Genomic DNA, 12,562 nt, shown 5'->3' on the forward strand with positions numbered 1-12,562 from the left:
TTCCAGTTGAGTTTTGGTTGTTTTGCTTTGTTTTGTTTTGTATACCCCACTGGAGCTTGAACCAGGGCCTAAAGATAATCCTAGGCAAGCAGTCACTGAACTACATCCTCAAACCTTTAAAAAAATTTTATTTCGGGGGCCAAGGAGATGGTCAGTAGAATAAGCACTTGTCTGGCAAGCGCAAGGGCCCGAGTTCAATCCTCGGTTCCGCAAAAAAAAAAAAAAAAATTTCATTTTGAGATCGGACCTTATTAAGATGCCTGGGCTAGCCTGAAACTTGCTGTCCTTCTTTAGCCTCCCATGGAGCTGAGACCAGTTGAGTGCATGAAAGTGTGGGCTCAGAGCAGGGCCTCCAGGGTCGTGTGCTTGCACCTGGTGAGTGAGTGGTAGCGAGCTGCTCAGAGCTGCTATGTGGTCAGCTTAGGGACAGGGGCTCTGGGGCTCTGAGGAAGTTCACTTATGTCCATTTTCTCAAGTGTTGTTCTCTGTGGTTGTTGTGGCTGATGTTATTTTTCAGATTAAAAAGAGCAACACTGTGTTTTAATTTCCCTAAGGCAGCAGAGAACGACAGAGATGATTATTATTATTTTTTTTTTTTTTACCATTCTGTATAGGGAATGCCACATAAGACTGTTTTGCTTTTCCTTTTTGTGCTAAACCTCATTTTCTCCTAAGCAGGGGATGATTCTCAGTTTGAGATGGACATCTGACCTGCTGCAGGAACTGAAGGAAAGCAGCAACCCTGATGTGATCCACAGGACCAGCAGTGGGAAGACAGGCAGAACCAGCAGCCTCTAGGGCTACTCCCACCTCCCCTCTTCCCCAAGTGCCAAGAAGATGAGCTGCATCTGGCTGTTTGTTCTCCTGTTTCCTGTCCTCTGCCCAGCTGGACAAATCAGTTTGAAGGCACTAGAGGCATTTCTGTAGAGCTAAGCTGTCCATGGAAGATAACACTTACACTGCCTTCCTTCCTTGTCTTATCCTTATTGAGAATTGCCCTATTCCTCCTCAAACTCATCTCAAATCTCGTATCAGCCTGCCAACAGCTCCCTACCTAGAAATGTGGGGAAGGGATACCAAGGTTTGGCAGGTTCTTCCTTCATGTTCTTTACTCTTGTCTCTCCTCGTGTCCCACCCCTGGTTCAGTGCTGGGTTCTGGGTCTCTTTGGTGTTTTGTTTTGTTTTGTTTTGGCAGAACCAGGGTTCTGGGTCTTTAAAAGCAGCAGGGGGAAATGATAGAAAGCTGCTTCCCCCTTTACCTGAGGTATTTGTCCTTAGGGACCGAGCAGCACAAGTTTATGCAACTTTGGTAGCATTGCTCTGTGATACTGTTTGTAAATCTGCATCCCCTCTTTCCTTTGGGAGGAATGTCTTCTGTCTTTAGTGTTGTAGTTTCTCTTCCCATTCCTGTACTCTGCACATTTGTACAGATATTTGTAAAGTCAGCCCTCCATAACCAGCTGTTCTCTGTTCTTCTGCCTCTTCTCTGCCCACATCTTGTTGCCTCAGAGTCCTCTCACACTAGGAGCTATTCAGGTGATTTTATCTGCTCCCAGAGCAGGACAGTTGGCAGTAACAGACCCTCTGCTTTCCACTTGATGGGGAAAGCCTGGCCCTGGGTTCTGCTGGACAATACCAAAAGACCATTGAGCAGCTTGAGTACTCAGTCCCAGTCAATTTTTAAAATCCATTGACCACTGTGCTATTTGTTATCTTGACTTGCAATTTCTTATGTTTTAAATTTAAAGTTGACTTTTAGAAATGTTCTTAGGGAAAAACTACATTTTTTTTTTGCCTATTTCAATCTGCTTTGTTTGGCTACTGAAATAGATAAGCATGGATTTATTTGTTTTTTGTTTTGTTTTTTTTTTTTGTTTTGGTTTTTTTTTTGCGGAACCGGGGATTGAACTCAGATCCTTGCGTTTGCCAGTCAAGCGCTTATCCTACTGAGCCATCTCCCCGGCCCCGATAAGCATGGATTTAAAAGTGTTCCTCCAAGGTTTCTAGCCATTCCACTGTACAGTGAATTCTCCCTTTCCTTTCTTCCCCTCTTCCATGTCTCTTTTTTTCCTTCCCTTTCCTCTGCCAGGCCATTTTTCAAACCTACATCAGAGATACCTCAAGAGCTGGTATCTGATAATATCTGTCACTTATGTGAAGAGTGACATTTTATTTTTAAGATGACTACAGACCTATTTTTAGATATGTTTTCAATACAATTGTGAACAGCAACTTTTTAAACATCTTCCAGTGTTAGGAAGGTAAGAAATTTCCGTGGCTGAGTCTGCTGTTCGGTGTCATTGTCCTTTGTGGTCCTCTGCCCACCCCCTCAAATTTCTGCTGAGCTCTTTCCTTGCCCTTGGGTTTTGGATGTGTGTGTTTGGAATTTGGAATAGGTGGTTTGTAAAACTGTACCATTCTGCCTTGCTGTGGGTTGTTTCAAGAAAGCCTCACTCTTATCCTTTTGCTCTTCCATTTGCCCTTCTCCCCACTCTCCTGGTACTGCTGACTGGCACAGTAACCCCAGAAGAGGACTCTCCTGTAGAAAGGCAGACATTAGCCCTTCAGGGGAAGACAAGTAGAGCAGCCACTGGTGTCCTGGACATTTCTGGTTGGGTTCTTATTAAGAGGTTCCAAGGGGAGAGTAATAGGCCCATTGGCTAAGAAATAAGAACAAATGCTGTTTTTCTTTTGAATTATGAAAACGAATTTGCGAAGACATTTTACAAAGAGAAGGTGTTTGCAGAATTTTATTTTGTCTTTTGCTATAAAATGTGAATAGTTCAGAGTGAAAACCTCTTGTGATGATTGATGTCTCTCAGGAATAAGCTGGATCTCCAATGTTTGGGGGTGCTTGAGTCTCACAATCAGTAATCAGAAAATATTTTGTTTAATGTATCCCTCTTATTTTAATTAAACTTCAAATTTTGCTTTACTTTGTCTTGGAAAAACGTAAGTTGTGCTGTCATTCATCTAACAAGCTTGCTCAGACCTCTGTACCTTTGAGTTTGGTTCTTTGGGAATAAAGCCTCTCGTTCTTCATACACTGGCAGTGGCGTCTGTGGAATCTGACTGTTGACTAGCAGCTGGCGGTCTGTCAGCGGCAGAGTATTTGGAGTGTTTGCCACTTGCTGTCTGTAAAAGCTTGGCTGGCTTCCTTGCTGACCTCCAATGAATAGAGTTTAAGTAGTAGCAAGACACATTTCCCTCTCTCTAATCACAAGCTGTGTTTTTAATATTTCTTGGGAGTGTTGACTGCATGGTGTACAAGCTGTCCTAATCCTGTCGGGGCTCTGCCATGACTTCTTACTGCTTGGTGCAGGTCTTTCCTGGAGGCCACCACTGCCAACATACATATACTTTATCCTCAGTAAATCAGCATTGTAAAAATAATGGCACAATGCAGAGAAAAGCTTCCAACAGGCCATGCCTTTACCTCATGCCTCACAGAATGGTTTTCAGAACAAGCCAAGAGTCTTTTTTTTTTTTTTTTTTTTTTTTTTTTTTTTTTTGGAACCAGGGATTGAATTCAGGCCCTTGTGCTTGCCAGGCAAGCACTTATTCTGCTGAGCCATCTCCCCGGCCCCTAAGCCAAGAGTCTTGATAGGTGGTTTTACCTCTAGGTGTTCAGAGGGACCCTCAGAGGTGAAACCCATTCTGGCTTCTTGGGATAGGAGTACCTCCCTCTGTCTGAGGTTACTATCTGAGGGAGGCAGTTCTTAAAATCTTAGTGACCATTATGTTTTTATGAAGCAACTGTACTTCTGGGAATAAACATTCTTCAGGAGAAACCGCCTCCCTCCACATTGTAGCAGGGGCTGTCAGTGTTGTGGCTCTGCCTTCTTCTTTTTTTTTTTTTTTTTTTTTGGCGGAACCGGGGATTGAACTCGGATCCTTGCGTTTGCCAGTCAAGCACTTATCCTACTGAGCCATTTCCCCAGCCCCCTCTGCCTTCTTCACAGTGAGTTCTTAGCGCACATGTTCTGTTCACATGTGTGTCTACTTAGGAGCATGGGCATAGGGATGCTGGCTTGTAGGAATTGTGCCTCCAAGCCAGAGAATTTTGCTTCTTTCTGTCTTATCTATTGTTGTGTGACAGATTACCTCCAAATTTAATATCATAAAATTGAAGGGTATAAGGGGCCAGGAAGATGGTTCAGTAGAATAAGTACTTGCCAGGCCTAAGTTCAATCCCTGGTTCCGCCAAGGGAAAAAAAAAAAAAAAAAAAAAAAATGAAGGGTAGAAATGGCATGGTGGTGCACGCCTGTTATCCCAGCACTTGGGAGGATGAAAACAGGAGGATCAGTATGAGTCCAATCTACGTCGTGAGTCCCTGAACACCCTGTAGACCCTGTCCTAAATTCTTTAAAAAAAAATTGAAGGGTAGATTGGGAGCAGTTTTGGAAGATGGGTCTAGTGTGGGGTTTCATGGAATTTCAGGATGAAGTCAAAGGCTGCTGTCATCTGGAGCTAGAGAAGCTACTTGGAAACTCCCTTGGTGGCTGTTGGCATGGTGTTGTAGTTTCTCCCCACGTAGCTGTCACCTCTGGCAGCAGTAGTGTCCTCAAACCATGGTAGTTGGACTGGTGAGATGGCTCAGTGGTCTAAAGCACCTACTTAGAACAAGCTTAGCAAAGCACAGGGACCACAGTTCAATCCCCCAGCACCACATGCCAGCCAGCCCCGCCCCCTCGTGGGCTGAGCTGGCCACACCCACCCACACACACACACACACACACACAAAATAAAAAATAATAATAATAAAAAAAAAACCCATGGTAGTTGGCTTCCTGCTCACTGATTCCCAAGAAGCAGGAAGACAAGGAGAAAGTCACAGTGCCTTCAACCACCACACTCACAAAAGAGGATGAAACCAGATCCAAAGTAAGGTAGAATCCCCTAAATGACAAGCTGAGAAATAAGTTGCCATTAAGACCAAGTGCCCAAGATGTGTGTCCAACAGACTTCCTCCTTTTCCTCAAAGTTACATGACAATCTGGAAAGGAGAGACAAGAAACCAGTTTTTCAGAGAACTATAATGGCTGTCCATCTGCCTGATGACCAGCATCTTGAGGATTTTTAAATGCAAGACACCATCTGGGTGTTTTCCTGGACTCATTTACACTGTTACTCTCCTTTGGCCAATAATAGGCAGAGAGGGCCCAGGGAGTTGGCTCAGTGGTATAAATATCTTTCTGGAAGGCACAAGGTCTTGAGTTCAGTCCCCAGTGCCGCAAAATAAAAAAAATAAAGAACAGACTAGGTGGGGCCAGAGAAATGGCTCAGTAGAGTAAGTGCTTCCCTGGCAAGTGCAAGGGCCTGAGTTCCATCCCCAGTTCTGCCAAAAAAAAAAAAAAAAAAACCAGACTTCGTGTGGAGGCACACACTTGTAATCCCAGCTTTTGGGAGGCAGTTTAACAGGCAGATCACTACGAGTCTAATCTAGTAGTGAGACCCTGAACAACGCTGTAGACCCTTCCCTAAGATACAGAAAGAAAAAAAAAAAAAAATAGGCAGAGAAGGGGAACTGGGGCCTTCCAGTTGAGCCACTAGAGCAGTCTTAATTGGGGACAAAGAGGAAAAGGAGGGAAGTTGTTGAGCTATAGAAAAGCAAGCATGAAACAAAGCAAGCAGAGCCTGGGGAGATAGCTCAGTGGAATAAGCGCTTACCTGGCAAACGCAAGGGCCTGAGTTCAATCCCCAGTAAAAAAAGTTCGGATTCAGGGTGAAGTAGCTGATAGTGTCAGGAAGCCAGGTCACCACCAGAGCCATTGCACACCTTATAGACGGTCAGGTTGCTTGCCAAGAAGCAGCTTCTCCATAAGAAGCTCAGGGAAACCTGAGAATGATAAATGTCTGTCATTCTGCCCAGCTCTTCCTGGGCTGCTTTATGGAAGTGTTTTTCCTACTGGATGCCTGCAATTTCTGTTTCTTGTTCCTACCTCGTAGCCATGCTTGTTTTAGCATGTACTTGACTGCTGAGGCGGTCAGAAAGGCACTCCTTCTGGAAGTAGAGTGCTTTCTCTAAAGTATCTTCCAGTGAACTTCAGTTTTCCTCCTGACTCGAGATGGAGTTAAAATTGGTGGTCTTTTATGTTATTGGTGTTTTTACTGTCATTGGGTTACTGGTCTTTGGGTCCCTCAGACCTTACCTTCCCAGTTCGGACATGGACACCCACGTGTCCATCAGGATGCGGCAAGGCTCAGTTCACAGCACAGCCAGTGTAGGTAGGGAGTGCCAGTTCCAAGTGGAGGAAGCTGGTATAAGGGCTGAGTGTGTTGGCAGCATTGTCCCTCCTCTACATCTCTTGAGCCTGGGCCCTGAGCCCCTTGCATTGCCCTCTGGAGAGGAGGACCCACTGTCTGGGTAGCTGGCTCAGTACTGTCTCTTCTCAGCCTGTGTTCTGGACTAACCACACAGGAGTAGCTGTTTATTAACACCAGAAACCTGATCACTTACCCATCCCTAACATCTGGGAGAGGGTATTATTTATTGTAAAACTTTTGTAAGGCTATCTTTCTGAACTTCAAGGAGGGAATAGTTACCTCTTTTTTTGTTTTATTTTTTTTGTTTTGTTTTTTTGTTTTTTTGCAGAACCAGGAATTGAACTCAGGCCCTTGCGTTTGCCAGGGAAACAGTCCACTGAGCCATCTTCCTGGCTCCTGTTTTTTTGGTTTGTTTTTTGTTTTTTTTTTTTTTCATTTTGTTTGTGGGGAAGGTTTTTTTTTTGTTTGTTTGGTTTTTTTCAGAACCAAGGATTTGAACTCAGACCTTTGCGCTTGCCAGACAAGCACTTATTCTACTGAACCATCTCCCCGGCCCCTATCTCTTAGTTTTTGGCAAAAGATCAGGTATGCTAGCAGGGACTGCACCACTGTGCTATATCCCGACCTTGAAATCAGATACCGATATAGGTCTGCCACCGATCTATAGAATGCTTCTGTTCCGGGGCTGGGGAGATGGCTCAGTGTAATGAATACACTTCCATGGCAAGCGCAAGGGCCTGAGTTCAATCTCTGGTTCCGCCAAAAAAAAAAAAAAAAAAAAAAATGCTGCTGTTCTAGGAATTGCTTATTTTAGTGTAGCCTCCTTGAGGCTGGCTCATAGCAGTTTCTAACTGAAGACTGACCAGTGATTTTTTTTTTTTTTCTTTTCTCAGTACTGGGGGATTGAACTCAGGACCCTGTGCTTGCCAGACAGATGCTTCTATTGAGCTATCTCCCCAGCCCCGACAGGTGATTGATTCTCATTTCCAGTTAACTACTGTTCATGACACCAACCCCTTCTCTGGAATTTGAGTGCTTCTCTAGGTGGGCCCTAGAAGTTGGTACTTTCTTATTTATTGGGGGGGGGGCAGCTCAGCCCACCAGGGGGTGGGGCTGGCTGGCATGTGGTGCTGGGGGATTGAACCGCGGTCCCTATGCTTTGCTAAGCTTGTTCTAAGTAGGTGCTTTAGACCACTGAGCCATCTCACTAGCCCCAGTTTTCAAGTCTTGAGTCTACTTGTTAACCTCTGCCTGCGGCTCTGGGAGACCATCCCAGATAGCAGAGAGGCCCGTGGGAAGGATCCTGAGGTGAGCTGCTCCCCAGGGTGTTTCAACGCTCGCTCTGCGTGTGGCCAAGAGATGACACTGCCTGGTACTCTCTTGGCCACGTTAAAGTTTTTAAAGGAAGCTCTTGCAGTGCTTAAAGCCAAAATTCCTATATACTTCAGAGTTCCACATGTCCGGCACAGAAAATCCACTCTTTTCAGTGTTCCCTTTCCTCTCCACCTTAGTCTTTAAAAAGCAAAAACCCAAGCCCAGGCTGTGGGGCACTCTCACTGTTGGAGGGCCTCCTGCTCCTTTTGGTGGCTGCACAGACTCACCAGCCCCTCAGCAGTGCCTTTGTGTGACCTGCAGCTGAGCCCATCTCTGTCTACCTGGGCAGGAGGCCTTCACAGCCCAGGTACACCTTAGACAGGTGTCTGAAGAGCTGGAGGATCCATGTGTCCATGTTCAGTGTCTTTTGGAAGCATTTGATAACAACAGCCCTCCAAAAAAAATTTTTTTTTTAATAAAATAAAATAAACCAGCCCTTCCTGTGTAGGGCCACCAACTCTAGCCATACCGAATGCAAAAGTGGAGACCGCCAGCACTTTGCTCAGTCTTGCCCTCATTTCCCTCGTGTGCTGTCCCTTCACCCCATCCGTGCCATCACCAAGCGACAGTGGAGGGTACATGCAGTCCTGTGTGATCTCATGACCAGGTTTTTTTTGTCTTTCCAAACCAGCAGGTATTTGGAAATTAGAAGAAATTAAATTGTCACCGATGGTTGCTGTAACAGTTAATAAAATATTTGAATATCAACTTGGTGTCTTTGTTTTGTGGTGTTGGGATGGAACTCAGGGTCTGTACCACTAGGGGTATACCCTAGCCTCTGAGTGTTGTGTTGATGGGAGGGGAGAGAAGGTGGGTGTGTAGTTCAAGCTGGCCTTGAACTTACTGTTAGCCCAGGCTGACCTCCAGCTCACTGCAATCCCTCTGTCTTAACCTTGTTGTATGAATATTTTAAGTCTTTTAAAGTTCCAGGGAGGGGGCTGGGGAGATAGCTCAGTTGCATGAGTGCCTGCCTGGCAAGCGTAAAGTCCTGAGTTCAATCCCCAGTACCAAAAATAAATAAATAAATAAATAAAGTTCCAGGGAAAGTCCTTACTGCTTCACATCTGGGGAGTCTCAGTCACTGAACAAGTAGGTCTGGCCCTGTAAAAGTTGAGATGTTACCGGCCTTTCCTTGGGAGCTAGGGCCCGACCCTGGACTGTGCCAGGTATGCATGGAGCCCTCTAGCTGCCACTCTCATCTGCCAGGGCTGTCGTGGTCCTTGGAGTGCTCGTCTTCAACTGGACTAGGCTGCATGGGTGTCAGATTTCTGGTCATGATGAATCCAGCATTTGAGGCCTTAGTGCTGAGAACAAGGATCTTGTCCCGCTGGGCTGGTGATTGTGGACAGAGAGGCCCACAGAAGAAAACGTCCACTAATCCTTCCATTACGACAGTGCAGAAGTGGGGGAGGCCTGCTTTAAGCGTCACTGCCAGCTGTGCCACTTAGCTGGCTTCCTGAGCCTCAGTGGTAGCAAAAATGGGTCTAATAACTTGGAGGTTGTCATGAGGCTCAGCGAAGGGGACAGTCAACAGTGTTTCTTCTCAGAACTCAGGCCCTGTCTGCTGTCATGGAAAGCCAGAGGCCACTCACTGCAGCCAGCTCCCAGGCAGGGCCCACTAAAGGGACCAGAGGATCTCTAAATAGACATTGTGGGCTGGGAAAATGGCTCAATAGAAGAAGCGCTTGCCTGGCAAGTGCAAGGGCCTGAATTCAATCCCTGGTTCTGAAAAGAAAAAAAAAAAAAAAACCTGCCAAAATAACCCAGAGAACACTGTCCTACATCCAGTACCCTGCCCTAAAGCTAATTAGGAAGAGGGATAAAAATGGAGGCTTAGCTGGGGATATGGCTCAGTGGCCTAAGCACCTGCCTTCAAGCACAAGCTCCCAAGTTTGATCTCCAAGTACCACAAAAAGTCTCAAAACTGCAGCCTTTTCAAGATGGAGATAAAACAATGGGTTATTGAGCTGAGGACCACAGCCATTGCCCCACTTCTCTGCTGCTCTGGCTTTGTTTCTGTCTCATTGCGCAGGTTGAATTCAGACTTGGGATCCTCCTGCCTCCACCTCTCAGAGTGCTGTAATAGTCAGGTGTCACCATGCTTAGCCCAGCTTTGCTTCTCTTACAATGTCTGTTTCGCTTTTACCAGACCCAGTAGTGCAACCAATGTCTACACACAACTTCTAATTTAGCTACTCTAGGAATAGTAGATCTTTGCTTTGTTTTTGGCGGAACCAGGGATTGAACTCAGACCCTTGTGCTTGCCAGGCAAGTGCTTAAGTGCTTATTCTACTGAGCCATCTTCCCGGCCCCTGAGATCAAGTTAAAATAACTTCTGTTACAGCCACATGCCAAGGCAGGTATTTCCCCCACCTTGCAAGACCATCATCTCACTGCTCAGGCAGAGAGCTGCTGGCGAGGCAGCACCAGGCAGCAGCATGCCCTGCTGCTGGTACGGCAAGCACCAGTTTTCAGAAGAGCCAGCAACACGTGGAGTTCTGCCACCTTGTGCCCTTCATGCTTGATGTGAGGCGAGGTCTTGCTGCCAGTGCAGCTGATCTGTTCTAAGTCCACAGAGCAACTGACTATAGACACTCAGCAAAGTTGTAGCTGCAAATAGGCTAACCTTCCCCTTTGCTGGCCCTGCCAGGGATTGAACTCAGGCCCTCGTGCTTGCCAGGGAAGTGCTTATTCTACTGAGCCATTTCCCCAGCCCCTAAGAACATCCTTTTTTTTTTTTTTTTTTTTTTGAGAACATACTCTTACATGAAAAAAATCAGACACACATGGAAATCATATTGTCTCCTTATTTAGTGAGTGGCCAGCTCAGCCCACCAGGGGGCGGGCAGGCCAGCATGTGGTGCTGGGGGATTGAACCAAGGTCTCTGTGCTTTGCTTGAGCTTAGCTTGTTCTAAGTAGGTGCTTTAGACCACTGAGCCATCTCACCAGCCCCAGAACATCCTTTTCTGCCAGAACTCGGGTCAGTGGTAGGGTTAAGCCAGGTGAGCAAAAACCTGTGAATGCTGTTCAGTTTGATGCTCCTAGGGCTCAGAAAATCAGCTCAGTTCTGATGTGGCCCGACTGGACCAGGAGGCCTCCCTGCAACAAGCTGACCTAAGGCTGCCGGTGCTGCTACCCTCAAGCAGTCACAAGCAGAGTCTGCTTGTCCTGAACTGTGCCTAGTTGGTCCATTTTCAGTCCAGGAAATGAGCAGCTGGATCAGCTTTTCTTTTCTTTTCTTTTTGTGGAACTGGGGATTGAACTCAGGCCTTTGCCCTTTCCAGGGAAGCACTTATTCCCGAGCCATCTCCCCGGCTCCTGGATCAGCTTTGTTCCTGAGTGCAGGCCAGGAGGTTGCAGAAGCCCAGGCTCAGCTATAGCAAACCCAGGCACTACTTGGGCTTGGACTTACCACTGGACTGTCACCCTCAGCTCAGTGGCTGTCACATGGATCAGCATTCTACGTACAATGGCCTGTTCACTCCAAAAGCAGCCTTGCTTTGCCATGTTCAGCAAAGGGAAGCTGATCAGGTGTTCCCTTTGGGGCTTCCCCATTCAAGTGAACACTGGTGCTCAGATTCATGGTGGCATTTTTTGGGAAATCTTGGGCTCCTTTTTGTTTGCTGCTATGTAGGATCTGGAATTAGGTGTCTTAGGACCTGGAGTTAAAAAGGGGGGGAAAAAGCTAACAGAGACAGAAAGGGATATAGCGAGGTATGGTGGCACATGCCTATAACCCCAGCCATTAGGATGGAGACGGAATAAAGCTCTGGGGACAGTCTGTGGCTTGCTTTTTTTGAGATGAGGTCTTGCTGCATAGTTCAAGCTGGTCTTGAACTAACTATATGGCTCAGGCTGACCTCAAACTCACAGCGATCTTCCACCTTCAGCCTGAGTGCTGGGTTTAACAGGTGTGGGCCGCATGCCCGGCAGCTCAGGAGCACTGCCAACAGATTTGTTTTACCACAATGCTGAGAACTGAGTCTAAGGGGCTCGCCCATGCTACACAGGTACTCAACAGCTGAGCCCCAGCCCTAAGAGCTATTTCACAGGAATACATTAGGATTTGCCAACTCGCTCACTGCACAAGATGAAGCAGTGAATACCCACCCAACAAGCTAGACAGAAACCTCAGGGTCTTCATTAACAGAACACAGTTGGACTCAGGTCAGTTGTCACCATGTTTTAATAGATTTGAATTGTGTCTGCCAAGCAGACTGACTTGGGGGCATCTGAGGACCCCAGTGAATGTAACCAAGCGTGGACAGTCCTCTTGGACAAGTTCCACCCTCTCCTGTCAAAGGCACCAGCTGCCCTAGGAGAACTAGACAATGACTTTATTGTTCATGTGGTTCATTAGCAGAATCCCCTCCAGGGAGCCTCTGCACAGGGACAACAGATTGTCACTAGCTTGAAAGAAAGATGGGGCCTTTGTTGACCCAGCCCCAGGCAACAACAGCCAAAGGACTAGGCCTTGATCTCATAAAATGATGTTTACATTTGGGGAGGGGATAGCATGTCACAGACCATGTTTGAGACTACACAAAAACTATAGATAGCTTTGTCCCGCCTCAAGAATAAATGCACATATGCCCCAACTTTTGCACAATTTTAAACTTACAAAAAAAAAAAAGGTAAAGAACTCTTGCACTTGTGCTTTTGCTCACCACTGTCCTCAGGGGGGAAGCTCCATCCACAAGCCTAATAAGCTTCCTCCTGCCCCCTTATCCTGTGGGGCCTGTGGGTTTGGCGGACCCAGCAGAGCCCTTCACTGCAGAGCGGCAGCCCTTTCTCCTTGGCACTGGCCTGCAGAGCCACTTCTCCCTCAGTTTCTCTTCCTTGGACAGATGCTACCATGTCTCCTGGGAGTTTCCCAAACTAGTGTTGTGCAGGCAAATCTGGCGTCCCTGTGGGATGCC

General features: G+C 46.6%; 1 protein-coding gene across 2 annotated transcripts in view; it reads left to right on the forward strand.

Annotated features, from left to right (window-relative positions):
- Positions 1 to 962, forward strand: part of Eif4ebp2 (eukaryotic translation initiation factor 4E binding protein 2) — a 31,947-nt gene extending 30,985 nt beyond the window's left edge. Inside the window, exon 3 of one of the 2 annotated variants that reach the window (XM_023718406.1) lies at positions 676 to 962. In XM_023718406.1, the coding sequence (XP_023574174.1) occupies positions 676 to 710 (35 nt within the window). In that variant the 3' untranslated portion in view covers positions 711 to 962. The remainder of the gene's footprint in view (positions 1 to 675) is intronic. The other variant, XM_004623975.2, reaches the window with a different exon arrangement.
- Positions 963 to 12,562: the final 11,600 nt, after the last annotated feature.

The sequence above is a fragment of the Octodon degus genome, unplaced genomic scaffold (genome assembly GCF_000260255.1).
Source record: "Octodon degus isolate 3935 unplaced genomic scaffold, OctDeg1.0 scaffold00005, whole genome shotgun sequence".
Lineage (NCBI taxonomy): Eukaryota > Metazoa > Chordata > Mammalia > Rodentia > Octodontidae > Octodon > Octodon degus.